Below are 23,449 nucleotides of genomic sequence, written 5' to 3' on the forward strand. Positions count from 1 at the left end.
GAAAATCAGCTGTTCATAATTCTTTCCTTTATTCCCTTTTTTTCTCCCCATAGAAATGGCAGGATATTATTAAAGAAGTCAAGTTTCTACAAAGAATAAAACATCCCAACAGTATAGAATATAAAGGCTGCTATTTACGTGAGCACACAGCATGGGTAGGTATCTGCTCTCCCTTTGCCTTAATTTTATTTGGTTTGGACATATAATTAATTAAATTAAGGATGTCTTGCCCTAGCTGGTGTTTTTTAGTGGTTAGAGCCTCAACCCGCATACCTAAGGGTCTTGGATTCCATTACTGGTCAAGGGCTGCACGTACCTGGCTTGCATTCCCTGTCCTGTTGGGTCATGTGCCGGAGGCAACCAATTGATGTGTCTCTCACTCCGTGTTTCTTTCCCAAACTCCTTCCCTCTCTCCCTTCTACTCTCTCTAAAAATCAATGGAAAAACATATCTTTGGGTGAGAATTAACCTAAAAAATTAAAGAATGTCTCAAAATTGTCCTGTGAAGCTTGCAAAAACACTTTGAAATGTTATTTCATACTGAGAAAGGAAGAGTAGCTTTTCCTAGAACTCCTTTCCCTAGGAAATAAGAACTTTTGCAAGTTCACTATAGAGATTTATTTATTTATTTATTTATTTTTATTAAATTATTATCTGTGTACAAATTTTAACATTGCTCCCCCTTCCCGTACATACCCTCCCTCCCCAGAGTTTTGTGTCCATTGGTTGTACTTATATGCATGTATACAAGTCCTTCGGTTGATCTCTTATCTCCCCCAGCACTATAGAGATTTAGCTGGCCTTTATATGCATGGTAAAATGTTCTCTGAAAATTTTTTAGTAGTTTGTCAGACTACTAAATGGTTTTTCATTGTAAAAACAATTTTATTACTAAAGGATGAAAGTTATATCTTTTTGACATGATGTATTATAATCTATTTAATCACAAAGTACTTGGTGAAGTGTTGATGAATCCTGGTGAAATTTGAATTAATTGTGATTACTTGGCTGAGTACTATTAAAGGTAGAGAATTGAGACACTTTATTACATGAATTAGAGATTAATTTTACCCTGTTGTTACCACTGAGGTGATAATGTAGTAATCCCATAATGGTATAGGCATAATAACTATCTTTTAAGAAAAGGGCTAAATTTTCATTAAACAGATATGATCCTTTATTTTGAATAATTAATAAGCTAGAGCTATTATCATTCTAGTGGATTGAAGTTAGATTTAGATTTGTAATGTTTGCTGCATTTTTATCCAGTTTTATTTTGGCGATGGATGTGGTAGTACTCCTAAACTTAAAGCTGTTGTTAAAGAAAAAGTAGTGACATTGGGCTGGTTACTTCTCTGTCTCTCAAATTTTTCCATCTGTAAAGCATGGAAATAATAAGGCCTACCTCATAAAGAGGTTGTGAGGATTAAATTAATTAATATGCATAAAATACCTGGCACATTAGGAGGTGCTCTGTGTTTGCTTTAAATGAAAAATTTAAACTTTAACCCTAAATCTGGCCGGTATGGCACAATAGTTGAACACTGACCCCTCAGCCAGGAGGTTATTGATTAGATTTCCAGTCATGTCTGGGCTCAATACCCATTGGGGGCCGTGCAGGAGGCCAGCCAATCAATGATTTTCTTTAATCATTGATATTTCTATATCTCCCTTCCTCTCTCTCTAAAATCAGTAAAAACATACATTCTTAAAAAGTTTAAAAATAAACTATAATCTAAGCTTTGTACATATAGTCCCAGAGGACAGTTTTCTGTTACCTAACAATCATTATTACTACTCTAGGTTAATATAATAGTAACAGAATATGTATCTTATAATTTTAGTTGGTAATTATGTATGAAATACATATCTTGTCATTGACTTAACCTTATAAATACATTTAACAAATTGCTAACTGCATAAATGTTTTTTAAGGTAAATAATGACTAGAGTTTGTTTTATTTCAAACTATCTTCTTGATCTCCTTGGTGAATTTATTTTATATAAAATAGAGTCTTTTTAATAATATATTTTAATACTTTTGTAATTTTTCTTCCCATATAGCTTGTAATGGAATATTGTTTAGGATCTGCTTCAGATTTACTCGAAGGTAGGTTTCCTTTAAATATTAAGAAAAAAAAAGTATTAGCAAAATAAAACAAGAATTCAGTAAGAGCCTTCTTAAAAAAAACTTTTCAAAACAGTGAAAACCTTAACCTTTTTCTAGAATCTCAGCATGGTATACACCATCCTCATTTAATGTTATCTATAGTAATAAAAGCATAATATGCTAATTAGACTGAACGTCCTTTCAGATGAAACCGGGGTTGCAAGGGAAGCCTGGGTCCCAGACGCCAGGGGAAGCCAGTGCTGGCAGCCAGGGGAAGAAAGGCCCACTCTTACATGAATTTCATGCATCAGGCCTCTAGTATAGTATAAAATAGATGAATTTTCTCTCATTTTGCTTCAATAAGCATTTTTCTGCATTCTTTGTCATTCAGCTTAATTTGTTCCTCTGTTCAGAATGAAAATATCTGAGAATAGCTAAAACTGGTTTGGCTCAGTGAATAGAGCATCTCCCTGCGGACTGAAAGGTCCCAGGTTTGGTTCCTGTCAAGGGCATGTACCTTGGTTGCAGGCACATCCCCAGTGCGGGGTGTGCGGGAGGGAGCTGATCAATGTTTCTCTCTCATCCATGTTTCTAGCTCTTTGTCCCTCTCTCTTCCTCTCTGTAAAAAATCAATAAAATATGTTTGTTTGTTTTTTAAATATTTGAGAATAAAAGAAAAACTTCTCTTTTGTTACTTTTGTTTTTATTATCCTATTTAATAAAGAGGGAATGTGCTAATTGACGGTCACACCCTCACAAAGATGGTGGCGCCCATACCCAGTAAGGAGGCAATATGCTAATTGACCGCCACACTCTCAAAGATGGCGGCACCCACAGCCACAAGATTGCAGCGCGTAGTCCACTCAGCCCCATCAGGGTGGCAGGTGCATGGCATGGCCAGGCCTACACTCAGACAGGTCCAGTCGCTCCGTGCGCCTGCCTCCAGAGTCCTTCAGTCCCCCAGCCACCCAGGGCCAGCCTGAGGTGCAGGCAAGCCTCGGGCATCAACTGCCCAGCCCCCCAGGGCCACCCAAGGCTCAGGTAAGCAGGGCCGGCCCAGGCTTGCGCTGCTGGCAGTGGCAGCAACAGAGGTGTGATGAGGGCGTCACCTTCCCCTGATTGCTGAGTCGCCTCCTGCCCCTGAGGGCTCCCAGACTGTGAGAGGGGGCAAGTCGGGCTGAGGGATGCCCCCTCCAGTTCATGAATTTTCAGGCACCGTGCCTCTAGTCACCAAATAATCATTAAATGTTGTTAGCTTTGAGGAATGTTGGTTGTAACCTCTACTTTAACAGCAAGGCACGATTGGTACTAGTTAAAACATTCAGTAGCCTTGTATTACTAATATATCTTGTATTAGTATCCCTTGTTGCTAAATATTAAGTGTTTTTAAATTACTCTCTATATATCAGATATGTATATTTATTATTTTTAAAATGTTCTATATAATAATTATTTTTAAATTCTTACTTTAAGTTCACAAAAAGCCATTACAAGAAGTGGAAATAGCAGCAATTACACATGGTGCTCTCCAGGGATTAGCCTACTTGCATTCGCATACTATGATCCATAGGTAAGTACATTGAAAATTGTCGTGTATTAATCAGCAAATGGTTTGTTGCTTTTATCAACCCTGGAACTCATTAACCCTGAAATATTCATTGTTAAAGCACTTCAATATCTTATAAACTCATAATTTTTAGATTGTCCGTACCTTAAAAAGAATGTACTAGTACACTTGATCTCTTTGTTTAGGATAATGTTATCTTTTCTGCACATGCTGCTGGGCTTTCTGAAGCATGTGTACTTGATAGATTTGAGGTAGCAATTTAATTACAGAATTATTTAATTTGCAAAATGGAAAAGGCCATTAAGGATTATATAGTCTTTTTTAATTTTACAGATGAAGAAACTGATGCCCCAATTTGTTACTAATTTCTCCAAGTTTAAAAAGCTTGGGTAGCCGAAACCGGTTTGGCTCAATGGATAGAGCATCAGCCTGTGGACTGAAGGGTCCCGGGTTCGATTCCAGTCAAGGGCATGTACATTGCTTGCAGGCACATCCCCAGTAGGGGGTGTGCAAGAGGCAGCTGATTGATGATTCTCTCTCAACAATGTTTCTAACTCTCTATCCCTCTCTCTTCCTCTCTATAAAAAATCAATAAGATATATTTAAAAAAAAAAAAAAAGCTTAGGTAGATTAAAGTACTAGAACTAAACCTAGATATTTTTCTTCCTGATAACTGATAATGCCAGATTTGCTCCATTAATTTTATAACAGAGATATATATAAGTTACTTAAGCCGGGCCAGTGTAGTTCAGTAGTTGAACGTGAATCTATGAACCAGGAGGTCATAGTTCGATTCTTGGTCAGGGCATATGCCCCGGTTTCGGGCTCGATCCCCAGTAGGGACATGCAGGAGGCAGCCAATCAATTATTCTCTCCCATCATTGATGTTTCTGTTTCTCTTTCCTCTCCTCTCCGAAATCAATAAAAGTATATATATATATTTTTAAAGCTACTTAAGCCCTAGCTGGTTTTGCTCAATGGATAGAGCATCGGTCTGCGGACCAAAGGATCCTGGGTTCCATTCCTATCAAGGACCCTGGTCAGGACATGTGCAGGAGGCAACCAATTGATGTGTTTCTCTCTCATCAATGTTTCTGTCTTTCCCTCTCTCTTCCACTCTCTAAAAAAAATCACTGGAAAAATATCATTGAGTGAGGATAAACAAAAATAAATAAATAAATAAATGGCTACTTAAGACTTCATGCTTTTGAGTATTAATCCGTAGCAATCCATGGTGACAGATAGTAACTTTAAACCATTTTATAATGCATATTTAGCATTGGTATTGTCTTTGCCTGGTTTAGAAGAAAATTAACATTTTTTTAAATTTATATGTATTTAGGCAATACATATTAAAGTAAGTAGTACAGTCATTGTGAGTTAACGGGTTGTCAGTTTTTTTTTATGAAAATAGTAGAGAAACACATGCCAGAAAGTATACGAAAAATGTAAAATTAGAACCTAAGATCTTCTCAATTTCAAAGCATCTCTCCTTTTTAATTTTTTATGTTTATTGATTTCAGAAAGGCAGAAAGAGAAATAGGAAGAGAGGGAATCATTGATTGGCTGCTGCTTCCACGCCCCACACAGAATCGAGTCCGCAGCCTAGGCATGTGCCCTGATAGGGAATCAAACTAACCTGGTTCATAGGTTGCCGCTCAACCACTGAGCCACCACGGATGGACACCTCTCCATTTTAAAAAACAAGTGGGAGGACAATAGATTTAGTATTATATCCATCACAATACTATAGTAAGAATTGACAAGTGCTTAGAAATAAAGTTTTTCTTTTCTTGAATGGTTAAGTGTATATTATGGCACCCATTGATCATAAAATCCTATTATATAAATATCCTTCATTTTTTTAGTTTGTGTGGAGAGTTTGTTTGCTGATTTAGAAAAGTAAGCTTGAAAGTAAATTTGAAATCATTAGTCTAATAATCCTATTAGTCTATATTTTCCTTATACATCATTTTTAATTTCATATTGTTAGGTGGATTATGCTAAGCTTTGTAAATGATATGAATAATCCTTTTGTAGAAATTGGGGGCATATTTGCAGCAACATGGATGGATCTAGAGCAGGGGTGGGAATGTCTGGCCCATTGGCTATATAAGGTTCATGAAATCATTTGGTCTGGCCTTGCCAAGGCATTAAGGGTCAATTAAATGTTTGACCAAATTTAGCAGGCTAATTTTTAAGTTGATAATTTTGTATGGCCCTTGTTATAAATATCGAAATGGCCCGTGGCAGATAAAAGGGTTCCCTACCTCTGGTCTAGAGGCTACTATGCTAAGTGACATAAATTAAGCAGAGAAAGAAATACTGTATATTTTCACTTATATGTGGAATCTAAAACAGAAACCGGTCATTGGGATGATTACCAGAAGGGAATGAGTGGGAGGATGGCTGAAAAGGGGGAAAAGGACTATAATCAATAACATTGTGATAAGTTTGCACAGTGGCAGATGATTACTACAGTTAGTCAGGTGATCACGTTGTAAGGTATAAAAATGTCAAACCACTATATTGTACACCTGAAACTAATAAACCAATATAAGACTGTATACCACTATACTTAAATTTAAAAAATTTTAAGTTAAATAATGAAAAATTGGGCATGATATTTAATTGTGCATAATATTTTACATTAAGTGGGATACTCTGAAATCTTATATTTATGAAGAAATGGCCAGCTAATTAAATTCTACTTTTAAAACCATTATTTGTAAAAGTAAATAGGAACTCAGATATAGTTTATATGCTCCAATTGTTTGATTTTCTACCTTTTCTTTTTACTGCTATTTTGTCTTCTTTTAGAAAATTGTTCCTATATATTTATATTAATTTTATATTTTTTTGTTTTCTAATTTAGATCTTAATCCTTACTATTCCAATTGAAAGAGTATTCTAGAACTTATTTTTATTTTTTCTTCTTAACTTTACAAATTTTTGTTTGAATTTTATTGTTTTCAACACAATCTAATGAAAGAAGAAGAAATAATTTTCTGTGTTCCTTAAACCCAGAGATATCAAAGCAGGAAATATTCTCCTGACAGAACCAGGCCAGGTGAAACTTGCTGACTTTGGATCTGCTTCCATGGCATCTCCTGCCAATTCTTTTGTGGGAACGCCATATTGGTAAGACTAATCCTATCTGATATTGATTCTCATAAATGAAATAAGTAATGTGTGGTTGTACTTTTTTCAGTTGTCTTTTTCCTGGAAATGTAATGCTATTTTGAATGTTTTAATTTTAAGCATTATAGGTAGTTTCAAATATAGATTTGGAGTGCTACCCTTGCATTTCCTATTTTTACTCGTGGTCCACATTTTCTTTCATATTATTATCTGCTTCCTATGTTGGTTGTGGAAGTGAAAAAATTTCAATAAAAATTGAAGTGGGGAGTAGATAGAAATGGTAAGTGGAAAATTGTGTTTTCTTTAGGTTTATATTTAACTCTATATCAATGATCTTCAGACTAAGATACCTCAAGACTGGTAGCTAATTTGGAGTTTTGGGTGTTGTTTTTTATATGTTATAGAGAATTTAAATTACACATAAAAGTCAACAAGAGTGCCTTAGCTGGGTAGCTCAGTTGGTTAGAGCATCGTCCCCATGTGCTAGGCAGCTAGGGTGTGGGTTCTATCCTCAGGGCACATATAGGAGTCAACCAATGAATGCATAAATAAATGGAAAAATAAACTGATGTTTCCCTTTCCAATCAATCAAATAATAAAAGCAATTTAAAGTCAAGAAAGGTGTAATGGGGGGGGGGGGGCCAATGTTAAAATATGTACACAGATAATAATTTAATAAAAAAAATTTAAAAAAAGAAAGAAAGAAAGGTGTAATAAATTCTCACATACCACTCACCCAACCACATTATCCCATGGCCATTCCCAACTATGTATTCACTTCTCCCCCTTCTCCACCACTCAGTTATTTTGAAGCAAATTCTAGACAACATGTAATTTTAACCATAAATAATTCAGTATTAATGTCAGCAAGTTTGAAGGGAATAATTTTCACTGTCTGTCCATACATGTCCTATTTTTGGGTGTATGCAGACTATTTTCTTAGGTCCACTACATATTTTTTCCCATGGACCTTTCAAATCTCCTTTCTCCCACTTCATAAAAGAAAGACTTCTTGCCCATTCTGAATATTATAATGATGCATTGCCCTGAGATATAAAAGCTTCAAAGCAACAGAGGGACAATTTCAGAATATAATCAAGAAACATTGAGGAATCAGGACACAAACTCTTGATAACGCCTGGTGCCTTTTTTTATCATCTTATTTCTTTATTCCTTTTTTTTTTTTTTACCCCCTCCTCAGTTATCGTCTCTCTCTTCTTTTTTTCTTCTAGTTGTAGAATTCATAACCGAGATGGTTGTCATGGGGACACATTAACATGTTATTTGTATTGAAAAATGAAGTCAGATTTTTTTCTGACAGATGATTCTGATTCAACTGACTGATAGCATGAACACTGGCTTTGCTAATTAAGGTAGTGGTTTTGATAAATTGAATGAGCTAATTCTGCAGCTCCCAGTTTTAAAGACCTTTAAAGCAGATATACAATATACCTTATGTGTGTATGCTGCACATTATATCTTTTGAAAATATTAAATTATTAAAATTTAGGTATAAACTCAAATATGCAAGGGTATACTAGTTTTTATAATTTCACTGGAGGTAAATGAATAAAAAAATTTTGAAGACCACTGTTCCAGAAGACCAAAAATTTTTTGTGTGGACCCTAGTTTAGATAGAGCCTCCCTCCCCTATATAAAACAAAGGTTCTTTGAACAAATAATATTTCTTAATGGTTCTATTTAGAAATTAATGGTGAATATTAGATATTTTAAAAGCCCCGTAGTTCTCAATTTAAAAAAGATGTTTACTTTTGTTTAAACTTAGTAATTCCCCAAACTTACTTCAACATCTTAAAGAACACCTTGGAAACACCCAATTGTTGATAATTGAAAATTTACTTTATTTACATATTTGTTAATTTGAGGTTTTTTTGGGTTTTGTTGTTTTTTTTAAATATTTTATTGATTTTTTTACAGAGAAGAAAGGAGAGAGATAGAGAGTCAGAAACATCGATGAGAGAGAGACATTGATCAGCTGCCTCCTGCACACCTCTTACTGGGGATGTGCCCGCAACCACGGTACATGCCCTTGACTGGAATCGAACCTGGGACCTTTAAGTCCACAGACCGACACTCTATCCACTGAGCCAAACCAGTCTTGGCAATTTGAGTTGGTTTTTTTTTTAAGTTTTTCTTCATATTTGTTCATTTGTGTGTAGTGTATTTGGAAAACAGAAACTAGGCAATATTTGCATGTCTTTGCGTGAGCATACACACAGGGGTTCCTGGTGACAAACACAATAAAGAAATGGCAAGTGTTTTTAAGTGTCTGTCTGTGCTTAACTCCAAATGCAAGTAAAGTATAAGGTTAAAGTGCCATAAAAAATGTTAGAATCAAAAAAAACGTTAGTCTCTAGTTGAAGGTATGAATTAATATTTCATTTTATAACCAAGATACTTATAAGATTGATAATTGTTTCAGTTGTGAGTCTCCCTAGACACTTTTAAAAATTTTTATTGATTTCAGAGGGAGGAAAGGAGAGGGAGAGATTAGAAACATCAATGATGAGAGAATCATTGATTGGCTGCCTCTTGCATGCTCCCTACTGGGTTTTGAGCATGCAATCCCAGATCAAACCAGAACCTCCTGTTTCCTGGGTCAACATTCAACCACTGAGCAACACCAGCCAGGCTAAGACACTTTTATCACAGAACACTATTTTTATTTGAAAGAAAGAGTGACAGACTATAGTAATTAGTGTTGGTTATTTTGGCAAATATTTTCTTAAATAAATGGTGTGAGCTTGTAACTTCAAGAAAGATAATTGCCGGTATTTATTCCCTCTTTAGAGCAAAAGTTAGATGTTTGTAATGGGATCTTGAAACCACCACTGGCCTAAAGGATATGCAATATTAGAATCTGCGAGATTGAACAGATGCAGAATATAAGCCCGCTCTGTGGCATCCTTCCTTTAGGATGCTGTTATATATCATGACATACAGTAAAAATAAGTCTTAAACTATCTGTGCAATGGTAACTGTTTACCTCACAACCTGTAATTCATTCATTTCCCATTATAAAAATTCTTATATCTAAATATATTGCCTGCACAGGTGTTCTCCATGTAGATAGTCATTATATTTTAATGAATAGTATAAATTTTTTTTAACTTTAAATGACATTTTATATTTTAGGATGGCCCCGGAAGTAATTTTAGCCATGGATGAAGGACAGTATGATGGCAAAGTAGATGTATGGTCTCTTGGAATAACATGTATTGAACTAGGTAAGCATTTTTTTTTATAACTGTGTAGTAAGGTTTAATCAATGTCTTACCTCAATTTCTGTACCAAATTTTAGGTTTGGTTTTTATTTTGTCACTTACTAAAGGAAGCAACAAATTTATTAAAGTTTTCATTTTGATGATCAGTTATTTTTATATGTATTAGGTTAGGTATATCATATTTGCTTTGTTAAATTAGATCTAAAAAAATTTTCACTATGGCTCAAAGTATCTATGTCTAATATTAATGAGTATTTGTTAAACACTTGGACTATATCTATACTTACTAGATTTACCATGTATAGCAGATCTCTAAAGCATTTATGAATTACTTATCTCTACCTAAGATACTTATGACTTTAAGTTAGGTATGATAATTAGAAGTCAGGCTGTATATCATATTGTATGTAGTATTTTGATTTTGTGAACACTTTTTATTCTGTTGCCTATGAATGGAACTGTGCTTAAGGCAGTGGACTATCATAACTTTACTAACATTCCCACTGTAAGTGAACCAGGTGGGTAATTGAACTGTCACTGTAATCAATGATGATGAACATCTTCTTGCTTTTGATTCCCCACGCTACCCACCCTCCCCCCACCCCACATTAGTCCAATATCCTTTCCTTTTTTTCTTCTTACAGGAGAATTCTATTAAACTTTATTTAAAAGTGTAAAATACTGGGAATATTTATTTCAGCACTTCTAGTAGTAATCAAGGATTGAAAAGAACATGTTAATAGTAAAATCGATATGTAATTTTGATAAATCATTATCAACCTGGGTTTGTTAGTAGTTTTCTAAAACAAGTAACAGGGAAATTGAGATAAAAATAAAAGTAAAGATTGCTTATCATTACACAGTAGATGAATATTGTAATTTCCAATACAACCAGACTGTTTATACCTTGCAGTCTAATATTTTTCCAAAATACTATTTTTGCTTGTATTGGAATGCCTATATTAACCATTGCCTTCAGGCTTTATATCATTTTTAAGTTTGACAACATCAGTAAACTGAGGTTTGGAGACTATCATGTCATTTTCTTCTGATCTTTTAGTCTTAATTTGAGGTTTATAAAATGTTTCTTCCATTTGAAATTATTATTATTATTATTATTATTATTTTAATATGTCAGTAGTGGAATGATCCACCCTTTTTACAAAGGGTGAAAAGAAAACTACTATATTTTTCAAGGACATTTGCAAAGAGTTTTTTTTACTTTAAGAAGAAACTGAATAAAAAGTAAATGTCCAGCCTGGCTGGTGTGAACGTCAACCAAGTAACCAAGGGGTCCTGGGTTCCATTCCAGTCAGGTCACATGCCTGGATTGCAGGCTCGATCCCCACTAAGGGGACATGCAGGAGGCAGCCAATTAATGATTCTCTCTAATCTTCGATGTTTCTATCTCTAAAAATCAAAGAAAAAAAAATTTTAAATGTTAGACCATTTAAAAATTTAAATACTCTAATAAGTTATCATAGAAACAAGTTATTTCATTCATTCAGAATTTCTTCAGTAACTGCCCCCTTCCTAAACTATTTAGCTGGTGAGCCATGATAACCCAGGATGGAGTATCACGAGTCATCTGATTAAAGGGGAGAGATCCCACAGACCAATATCCTGGTTTGGGATAAAGGAACTTAATGAGGGTAACCATGCAAGTGGGTAGTCAGGTTTATTCATACCATTCATAGAGGTGGCTCAGTTTGGTCTATCAGAATCCAAGTAGGTTGAGGAGGTTACAGTATGGAGAGCAATATATTGTATGGTATTAGAGGACATCCATTTGACACACAGTACCTCATCAAAAAGAACAGGGCTTTCCTGATTACGACTTATGAGGAGGGCCTCACTGTAGTTTGGGTGGGATATGAGAAACTAAGTGGACTCAGTTGTTTGATCATCATCCTATGCACTAAAGGTTCGCCGGTTCCATTCCAGCTCAGGGCACATACCCAGGCTGCGTGTTTGATCCCCAGTTGGGGTGAGTGCATGCAGGAGGCAGCCAATCAATGTTTCTCACATTGATGTCTCTCCCTCCCCTCACTCTCTCGCTTTCTCTCTCTAGAATCAATAAAAAGAAAACATGTTTTAAAAAAGAAAAAGAAACTGAGTGGGTGAAAAGGACATTTACACTGAAGAGTGACTTGGAACGGGGTTTCAAAGCTTCAGCAGGGAAAGGGGGACATCTGTTCACAAGAAAGGGCAGTGGAATAAGAGACTGGTTACATACAGGGGGAATTTATCAAATAAAATATGTTAAGAATAATTAGAGCAAGGTTTTTCATTGTCAGAAAATTATTACATATAATGGAGAAAAAGCTCGAATAAATACGGTATTGGATTGGATTTGAGATACTGTAGTGAACACAATTGTTTTCAATAGACATATAAGTGATTAATGTGCATGTATGTATATAATTATAGGGTGTCCCCCAAAAATGTACACACACTATTTGAATAATTATAAAGGCAGTGTTTATTGTTTATTTTATTTTTAAAATATATTTTATTGATTTTTTTTTTACAGAGAGGAAGAGAGCGGGATAGAGAGAGTTAGAAACATCTATGAGAGAGAATCATCGATCAGCTGCCTCTTGCACATCCCCTATTGGGAATGTGCCTGCAACCAAGGTACATGCCCTTGACCGGAATCGAACCCAGGACCTTTCAGTCCGCAGGCTGACGCTCTATCTACTGAGCCAAACCGGTTTTGGCTAAAGACAGTGTTTATTAAAATACATTTCATTTTCAAAATTGAGCCATCAGCTGTTAAAACATATATGCATATTTTTGGGACACCCTGTATGTTATCTACTGTAGTGACAACTCAGTAGCAATGAGCACATCTATTGCCATAGCTCTTCAAGAGAACAATTGATCCAATGTCTAAAATAGGGAAAGTACCAGATGAACCTGGAACTTAATTTTATTTTAAGACGTGACCTTAACAATTCTAAAAATACAAGACTTTTGAATGTCCCTCTATGAGTTTATCTTATGATTAAATTTAGGTTATACATCTTTGGCAGGAACACCACAGAACTAGATGTTAAAATATAAGACACATGTCTAGTGTCTTAAATTTTAGAAAGAAGAGCAAATTCAACCCAGAATAAGCAGAAGAAAGAATAAGAAAGGTCAAAGTAAAAATCAATCAAATAGAAAACAAATACAATAGAAAAAATAAATCAGAAACTAGTTCTTCAAGATAATTGATAAACCTCTAGCCAGATTTATCAGGCAAAAAAGAAAGAAGACACAAATTACCAATATCAGGTGTGAGAAGTGACTTCACTACAGATTTTATAGGCATTAAAAAGACTAAGGATATAGTATGAATTATCTTATGTTAATAAAGTTAACAACTTAGATAAAATAGGCAGTTTCCTTGAAGGACACAAGTGATTAAAGCTCACTTTTGGTACAGAGGACATTATTTGACATTAGATTGAAATTTGAATGGGGAATGAGGATTAGATGAAAGTCATGTATCAGCATTAATGGCCTGATTTAATGGAGGTATTATTGTTCTTTAGTAGGGTGTTCTTGTTTTAAAATATTTAGTAATGGTAGATGATCAGCAATTTAATCTAAATTGATTTACTTGAACATGTGTTTCTAACTCAACTTAGAATATTTTTGCTAAGTTTGAAATTATTTAAGAAAACAACAACTAACGATATTTGCAAGAACAATAACAAGTTTTCTTTCTCCTACAGCGGAAAGAAAGCCTCCTTTATTTAATATGAATGCAATGAGTGCCTTATATCATATAGCCCAAAATGAATCCCCTACACTACAGTCTAATGAATGGTGAGTATTGCTAAGAGATTTATTACTCAACATTTTATAAATTAAATGTGTTCTTGTAATGTTATCAAAATGATTTCATTTCAATTAGGTAAAATGTATTTCTATCTTAAGACAGATGAAAATAGGCTTATTTTTGAAACAGTAGTCTAATTAATCTATCATTGCTTTGGAGTATATTATTTTTATTGGATTATTAAGAGACATTATCGTGTATGCTATTATCTTGTTTAATTCCCTCAGTGAACTTGTGTTAAATAAACTACACAATGATAAGTAAAATAGGTTTATTTTACCCCTATATCATGTTTATCCTTTAATATGTCTGCTTTTCATAGCATATGTATCTCAGTGATGCAAATGGAAGCAAAACATATTGCTTTTTACAAAAATTTATATTTTATATTTTCTTTGAACTTTAGGAATACATATTACCCTGATTATATAATAACACAATTTAAACATGAATATATAACTTTGTGATCATTCTAGTTTTTATGTTATTTATTATTCAGAATGCTCTGATGTTCCTTTTCTTAGTGCTTCTTTGATTTGATAAAATTAAGTTCATTTATTTTACATATGTAGAACTGATTGATAGTTTAAAAACTAGAATTTTTATTAGTGGTAGAAAATTTTAATGGGAAATTGATTCTTCGGGTGTATCTAGCATTTGAAAAAGTGTAGGAGAAACTCTAATCCTATATAATAAAGAGGTAACATGCTAATTAGACCAGTTGGCTAAATGACCTCTGGAACGACCTTCCTGACAATCCTCCAAAACGACCTTTCTGATGACCTTCTGGAATGACCAGTGGGCAGGGGGCAGGGCTGAGGCAGCAGCATCTACTCTTGCACAATTTTCATGCATCGGACCTCTAGTATATTTAATAAATACTTTAAAATTCACAAGTAGATATATAAATTAGCGATACTTTATTTTTTTAAAGATTACATAATTAAGGCACATAAATTAGAGCAGGGGTCTTCAAACTACGGCCCGCGGGCCACATGCGGCCCGCAGAGGAGTCTGATCCGGCCCGCCAGGTTTTTTGGGCATTGAGCGCAGCCGAGGTGTTACAGTAGGAATTAGTAGTTCATATAGTCCGGCCCTCCAGCTCTCGGAGGGACCGTGATCTGGCCCCCACTTTAAAAAGTTTGAGGACCCCTGAATTAGAGACATGTATAAGGAATCTTTTGGCACAGAGTTTAGTACTATGGTACATATAAATAATAAATATATTGAACACAGACTTAGATTCTTTGGGGAGTCAAAAAAAATCTTGCACAAGGAACATAAAATGTTATCTGATATTTTAAGACAAATGATGAATTATTACTTACTGCCTTGCTCACTGAACTCTTATCATAACATGCTATAGTAATATGTTGCAGACTTTTAATGTTTTTAAAAATAACTTAATTGGTTTAATGGAAATGTTATCCATTTGTTCATGGATATCAAATAGGTATACAAAATGCTCCCTCCAAAGCTAAGAGTGTGCTATATAAGAGATAATCTAAGAAGCAAACAAGGGAGAGATGGCTTAGAGAAGAGAGAAAACAAATTGACAAGGATGTCATTTTAATTTGAATGCAAAGAAGAAAAAAATTGACTTCCCTAATTTTGCCTTAATTTAGAATGAGTTATGTTATTATGTAAGAGCAGGATTTTTAAATCATCTGTGCAAGTTTATCTTTGAAAAATGGTAAAGATTCACTGGTTGCTTTAGATGGTTTTTATAGATTTATATGAAATACATGGTATGTATTGCGTCTGCTTTCTGTCAAAATTTTTCCATCCCCCCTCCCACCAATAGGCATATACCTTGATTTGTGGATCTGTTTTTTAAAGGAAATAGCAATATGTTCACTTGATACTTTCCTTTACAATAGGTCTGATTATTTTCGCAACTTTGTAGATTCTTGCCTCCAGAAAATCCCTCAAGATCGCCCTACATCAGAGGAACTTTTAAAGGTCAGTTTATAGTCTTAAGTTTGTTTTCTATCCCCAAGAAATTATTTATTTAAATGTGCTTTATTCCTCTTTGATTCTGAATCAGTATTACCAGCCCTAGCCAGTTTGGCTCAATGGATAGAGTGCTGGCCTGCTGACCAAAGGTTCCCAGGTTAGATTCCTGTCCAGGGCACATACTTTGGTTGCAGGCTCCTCCTCAGCCTGGGCAGTGGTCGGGGCACCTACAGGAGGCAACCAATCAATGTGTTTCTCTCACATTGATATTTTTCTCTTTCCCTCTCTCTAACACTCTCTCTATAATTAATGGAAAAATACCCTCGGTTTAAAAAATAATAAAATATGTTAAAAAAAAAAAAAAAGAAAAGAAAAAAAAAGAAAGAAAGAAAATGCCCTACCATTTTTACTAGAATATTGTTGGAAAGTTTTCTCAGATGCTAAGTTTTTCATTTGTTTTTGTTTTTCCCAAAAAAAATTTATTAACTGGTTTTACTGTCGCTAAATACAATATATAGTCAAATATTCAAAATAGAAACTTAAAAATGGTTATCGTTTTTGTTTCCTTTCTGGAAATATCTTTTTCTAACTTAATGAAAATATTTTTTAAATTATGTAAATTCTTTTCAGTTTCAATAGATTTGTTGCTTAAACACATTACATATGGTATCCTTTATATTCTCAAAAAATTATTATTTCATTTGTAGGCTTACCATCTTCTTAATAACAGTAGTAATATTGTTGACATTAATGTACTTCCTAAAACATCTAGTTAAGACATTATTAGTAAATAGGATTTGTGTCTATCTCTTTGTGATCCTGAGGAATCTTGTTGATTTTCACTACAAGATGTAAGTAGACTTTCATTACATGAATGTTTTAGAGTTTCAAAGAGGTTCAGCTTATTTTCACTGAACAGCAGTTAAAGATACAAAGAAAATCTTCATATATATATTCAGTAGTATTGTTTGCAACCCATAGTATGTTGAAAAGCAATAAAGTTTCAGTAACGAAAGCCTGAATAAATAGGCACTCATTGCAGCAACAAAATGTTCAGTATACCTAGGAATTATGTTAGTGAAAAATAAGCAAGATCTACATGTAGAAAGTTATTAAACTTAGAAATATATTATTTTTTTATAAGAAGACTGAATATTGGCCCCAGCACCTGACTCAGTTGGTTGGAGTATTCATTGCCCCATGTACCAGAAAGGTTGCAGGTTCAATTCCTAGTTGGGGCACATGCTGAGGTTGCAGTTTTGATCCCCAGTCAGGGTGTGTATGGGAGGCAACTGATCAATGTTTCTCCCATCCACGTACTAACCAGGCCCGACCCTGCTTAGCTTCCGAGATCAGACGAGATCGGGCGCGTTCAGGGTGGTATGGCCATAGACCCGTTTCTATCTCCCTTCCTCTCTCTCTAAAATCAATAAATATGTCCTCAGGTGAGGAATAAATAATAATAATCCTATCCTATCTAATAAAAAGGGAATATGCTAATTGACCATCACTCTTCACAAAGATGGCTGTACCCACAGCTGAGGCCAAGTTCCCATAAGGAGCCCTAATGAGCAATCAGCAGGGACCTGAGGCTACGCCCTCCCCCACTCCCAAGGGGTTTGACAGGGGACCTCAGGCCATGTCCCCTACCCAGGCTTGACGGGACCTCAGGCTGCGCCCCACCCGGCAGGGCTTGACAGGGAACCTCAGGCTGCTCCCCCTGTCCCAGTGCCAGTTCGGGGACCTCAGGCCGAGTCCCCCACCTGGTGGGACTAGCTAGACAGGGGACTTTAGGCCACGCCCCCACCCAGCAGAGCTTGATGGAGGACCTGAGGCTGTGTACCCCCGCCTGGCGGGGCTTGACAGGGGACCTCAAACTATGCCCCTCACCCAGTGGGGCTTGACAGGGGATTTCAGGCTGTGTCCTCCACCTGGCAGGGCTTGACAGAGGACCTCAAGGCACGCCCCCTGTCCCGGTCTGGGCTGGGGACCTCAGGCCCTGCTCCCATCCTGGCACCGGGCCAGGGAACCTTAGGCTATGCCCCCTGCCCGGCAGGATTTGACAAGGATGGGACTGGCCGGGTCTGGATCTAGCCCATATGTGGGGGAGGGGGGAGGGCCGCAGCCTGCTGGGTCTGGGTCTCACATGATTTTTGAGGGTGGGCAGGGACTTGACTCTGGGTCCCAGGGTGAGCCCCAGACTCTGACAGGAAGAAGGTTTTCATATACATTTTACTAATTTTCTTTCATTTCTGACACTTCTATTATAGAGAAAAGGCAAATAGCAATATTAAATCATTTCCTCTAATTAATCCCCTTTTAATGTGCACAAATTTTGTGCACCGTCACTAGTAATCTTATATAATAAAAGCCTAATATACTAATTGTTCCCTCGGGTCGAAACCGGTTTGGCTCAGTGGTAGAGCATTGGTCTGCGGACTGAAAGGTCCTGGGTTCGATTCCGGTCAAGGGCATGCACCTTGGTTGTGGGCACATCCCCAGTAGAGGGTGTGCAAGAGGCAGCTGGTCGATGTTTCTCTCTCATCGACGTTTCTAGCTCTCTATCTCTCTTCCTTCTTCTCTGTAAAAAATCAATAAAATATATATATTTTAAAATAATAATAATAATTGTTCCCTCGGGTGGTCAGTTGACCCGGACATCAGGAGTTTGACCACTCCCTCTGATGTGCGCTGACCACCAGGAGGTGGCACACGGCGACCTCAGGCCAGCTACCTGGGGGCAGGGGTGATGGGGATGGAAGTGCATTGAGAATGCGGGATGTCTACCAAATTCACTCACTCCCCCTGCTAACCTCCCCCAGGACACCAGGGCTTGCATGCCAGGGAAGCCCCTGAGCTCAGGTGCCAGGCACCTGCAAAGAGCCCACCCTGCTCCCGCATGGCCTCTTCAGGGTGAGCCGGGCCACAGCCGCTGGGACCGCAGGCGCCAGTCGGGCTCCCCTGGGTTTGTGCAGAAGCCGGTATGGAGAGAGTGTGCTACCCACCTGGCTTCCGTGCGGTGCTGCTGGGCAGCCCAGAGGCCCACGCTGCACCCTGGCCCTTGGCATCCGGCTGCACTCACCACATCTCTGCATGGGGATTCAGGCACAGTGACTCAGGTGGAGGGGGCGAGCAGGGGCCTGAGGACGCAGGTGCTGTCCAGGGCCCAGAGGTCACCTGGGACCTGCCCTTCCATGCCCGATTCTTGCACTTCGATCACTGGCTAAGCCTAGGAACCACATCCCTGCACTAATTTTGTGCACCTAGCCTCTAGTAATAATAATCTTATATAATAAAACCATAGTATGCAAATTGTCTCCTCTACTGGAGTTCTCCCGCGAGTTCTGGGGACAGGGTGGCCCGGGGAAAGCAGGGAGGCCCCAGCCAGCAGCCTCTAGGGACCCTATCAGTGCAAGAATTTTGTGCACTGGATTTCTAGTAATATTATAATAATAATAATATAATAATAATAATAATAATAATAATAATAGAAGAAGACGACTTAATATTGTAGATAGTGGTACATACCAAGAAACTTAAGGCTCAGGAAAAAGGAAGAATGTTACTGCCTTCTTACACTTGCCCAAGGATAAACTCTTTTGACAAAAACCTAACCCACCAGGGTCAAGTATTTGGTATTTCAGGATTAGATCCCAACTACAGGTAGTATTCATTTACCTTTATTGAATTCTGAGTGTATTGGAACAGCCTTATTGGAAAGTATCAAGTGCTTCTTTTTCCTTGGCCTAATTACATTTCTGTCACAGTCCATCATAAAGAGAAAAAAAGAAAAAAGTTTTTTAAATGTATATAGAAAATTTTTTAAAAGAAATACACCATCACTGGAATATAAAGTACAGCATATAGAATGTAATCAATAATATTGTAGTAACTATGTATGGTGCCAGGTGGGTACTAGACTTATTTGGGAGGATCACTTCATAAGTTTTTAAAACACTATGCTGTACACCTGAAACTAATATAATATTGAATATCAACTGTAATTGAAAAAATGAAAGAAAAGAAATATACCAAAATGTAACAGTGGTACTTCTAATGGTAGAGTCATTCTTTCTATTTTTCTGTATTTAATAAGGTTAAGCTTCATAAATGTTATTGGTAAAAATCACTAATAATGCCCAGCAAGTATGGATCAGTGTTTGAGGGGTGACCCAGGAACCAGGAGTTCACAGTTCAATTCTGGTGAGGGCCTATGCCCTGATTAGGGGCTCAGTCCTCCTTAGGGATGTGCAGGAGGCAGCTGATCAATGATTCTCTCATCATTGATGTTTCTATCTTTTTCTTGTTCTCCCTTCCTCTAAAATTAATAAAACCATATTTTAAAAAAGAAATAAAATATTACTAATATAATGGCTTTTAATCAGCTGCTAGTGTTTTATGAAGTGTTGCTTATGAAACATACAAAGGAGCCAATAATATCAAGGTTTTATGTAACATAAAACCACCATCAGTAAATACATTCTTGTTGAAACCTAAGAACTAACATACTTAACTATGAAATCAGCAGTTCTAGAATATGTAAACCTTTATTTAACAATTGAATTTAGGGCTCTAATTTAATAATTGAACTTAATTCTTAGACTTTAATTAGACTTTTTGATTATTTTAACTCAGCATTTTCAATTGTCCAACAAAAGTATCTTCAAAGTTTTTATAAAATTTGCAGGGGTAGTTATGTAGGCACAGAATATGTATGTGCAAATGACAACTTTGTAAATGAAAGAAGTCAGAAGTATAGTACAACTAGATAGCTTTAGATATCTATCATATTTATTTAGGAATTATTAAATATCTATCATAATTATTTAGGATAGTAATTCTAGGAGGGGTACATTTGTACTAATTAAAAAATATATAGAGCATAGGTTTTAACTTTTACTTTCTCTTATCCAGCACATGTTTGTTCTTCGGGAACGCCCTGAAACAGTGTTAATAGATCTCATTCAAAGGACAAAGGATGCAGTAAGAGAGCTGGACAATCTGCAATATAGAAAAATGAAGAAACTCCTTTTCCAGGAGGCACATAATGGACCAGCAGTAGAAGCACAGGAAGAAGAAGAGGTAATAACTTAGAAATGGCTGAAATATTGAGCTCTCTTCATTGGCTTCTTTCCTTATGTAATCTGTTTTGTCACAAATCTTTTAGATCAGTGGTTCCTAGGTTGTGTTTTCTTACCTGGATCCCAGATGGGAAAAAGATATTGCATTATTTAAACCCAACCCTTCTTAGTGTATATTGGGATAGTAAAGCCCTGCAAGTCCTTTATTAAGGAAACCTGTTCAATTTTATTTAATGTAGTTCCTCTCAAAGTTCTTGGCCACTGGACCTTTTTTTTCTTTTTCTTTTTTACCATTCTCCAATTTCATGGGACATGCTTTTGGAAATATTTGAAATAATAAACTCTGGAAGTTGCCAAAACTCACTCAGAAAGTTACCAAGTGTTCTACTTTGTCACCGTAAACACTTTTTTTCAGTTCTGTACAATTTTGTTCCGTCTACACAGTTCTGAAATACTCATTTTACAGATTAGTAAAGCAAGGCTCAAAATGGTTAATTCACTTTATCTTTTTTTCTTTATACCTGTTAGAATGCCAAAGCTTTGATTTTTTTGTATTACTTTCCAGTGAAGGAGATCATTTTGCAGTCTGAAACCAGGAGCAGTAGTTAGTTACTTTTCTTTTTATAATAACAGTGTTGCATAGTTAATGAACTATAAAATACAATACTTCCTTAACTTACAGTTTTGTTTTTATTTTATTCTTATAATAGTCATTAGAAAATTGTTTGGGGCTGTTTTAAGTATATGACTATTTTAGCAAAGTTGTGAAATTAATAAAATTCTAATGTAGTTAAATCTATAATTCTAAAGTAGTAACTTCAATAGGCTAGGGATATAAGTTCATATATGTATGAGATATATATCTGTATATAGTGAGAGATATACACCAAGATGGGTCTATATCAGTGGTTCCCAATGTGGGGCCCAGGCCTCACAGGGGGGGCATTTTGATTTTTAAGGGGGGCAATTCAAGAATGAATTATTAATAGTGAATTTTTTGTATTTCTTATGGTTCTAGGGGCCTCATATACAGTATGTAAATATATAGAGACATATTTATGCATTTTAGATCTCTAATATATGTTTTAAAACTTCATTTGCTATTTTTTCATATCACTTCATATTATTTTTTAAACAATTTCTTAGTGCTTTCTTCCTCAGTACTTCAGTTGTCCTTTTGTTCTTTTGTTTTTCTCTCTCATGAATGCCATGTTCTTTGGAAGCTTGTTTAAGACCAAGATAATGGCCTTTTAGGCTTCCTCCGTGTGAATAGGAGTTCACTTTTTATTTATTTATTTATTTATTTATTTATTTATTTATTTATTTTTTACAGAGAGGAAGGGAGAGAGATAGAGAGCCAGAAACGTCGATGAGAGAGAAACATTGACCAGTTGCCTCTTGCACACCCCCTACCGGGGATGTGCCCGCAACCAAGGTACATGCCCTTGACCGGAATCGAACCCGGGACCTTTCAGTCCACAGACCAACGCTCTACCACTGACCCAAACCGGTTTCGGTGGGAGTTCACTTTTTAAATAATAAGAATTATATGTCACAAGTGGGGCATGACCAGAAAAATATTGGGAACTACTGGTCTATATTAATTAAATTCTGCATATCTTTAAAAAATTCTACATGTCTATAGAATTTTGATATGGTAAGACCGCTATAATGTTAGTGCCTAGATACCATTGCTTGCCTGGTTTCTTCAGAAAAACTGTCTTATGATTTTGATTAAATATATAAGTAATATGTCATTTTCAATTTACACGAAAATGGATAAGAATTAATGTTAATTATATGGTGGTAGAGGATGGGCTAGAGATTATATTCTGAGGGAAAAAGGAACAATTTATAAATAATAAAAGCATAATATGCTAATTAGACTGGACAGCCAAACAACCTCCTGGACGAAGCCAGGGCTGTTAGAGCTGAGCACCTTGCACGAATTTCATGCATTGGGCCTCTAGTATACTTATACAGGGCTTCAATAAAAAATAACTGAAAGGGGTTGTTTAGCTGTAGCCTGTTTGATTCAGAAGATAGAGTGTCAGCCAACAGACTGAAGGGTCCCAGGTTTGATTTCGGTCAAAGGCGCATGCCCTGGTTGTGGGCTCCATCCCTAGTGGGGGATGTGCGGGAGTCAGCCAGTCAGTGATTCTCTCTCATCATTGACGTTTCTGTCTCTCCTCCCTTCCTCTATGATAGGGGTGTCGAACTCAATCAGAGAAGGGGCCAAAATCTAAAATCCAGCCTAAATCGCGGGCCGAATGGTTTATTGAACAGTCATAAACTGACAATGTCATAAACTGACAGCGGAGTGCAGTGATGACAGCTCGGTGCGGGCCACATTGCAAGGCCTGGCGGGCTGGATTTGGCCCGCGGGCCTTGTGTTTGACACATGTGCTCTATGAGATCAATAAAAATATTTAAAGGGGGAGGGGGAGTTGTTTACAAGATTAAAAAAAAAAAATTGGGGGCTTATTTTAACCATGGGAATCATTGAAAAATGAGCAT

At 36.3% G+C, this 23,449-nt stretch overlaps 1 protein-coding gene across 1 annotated transcript in view; it reads left to right on the top strand.

The window, feature by feature from the left end:
• The window catches only part of TAOK1 (TAO kinase 1), a 94,240-nt gene that overhangs the window by 38,846 nt on the left and 31,945 nt on the right, over window positions 1-23,449 (top strand). The window contains exons 4-11 of the mRNA XM_084862888.1: window positions 54-155; window positions 2,065-2,110; window positions 3,584-3,680; window positions 6,705-6,818; window positions 9,975-10,066; window positions 13,789-13,882; window positions 15,776-15,857; window positions 20,766-20,933. Coding sequence (XP_084719014.1) covers window positions 54-155; window positions 2,065-2,110; window positions 3,584-3,680; window positions 6,705-6,818; window positions 9,975-10,066; window positions 13,789-13,882; window positions 15,776-15,857; window positions 20,766-20,933 — 795 coding nt within the window. The remainder of the gene's footprint in view (window positions 1-53; window positions 156-2,064; window positions 2,111-3,583; window positions 3,681-6,704; window positions 6,819-9,974; window positions 10,067-13,788; window positions 13,883-15,775; window positions 15,858-20,765; window positions 20,934-23,449) is intronic.

This window comes from Pipistrellus hanaki, assembly GCF_964339955.1.
Source record: "Pipistrellus hanaki genome assembly, chromosome: 16".
NCBI lineage: Eukaryota > Metazoa > Chordata > Mammalia > Chiroptera > Vespertilionidae > Pipistrellus > Pipistrellus hanaki.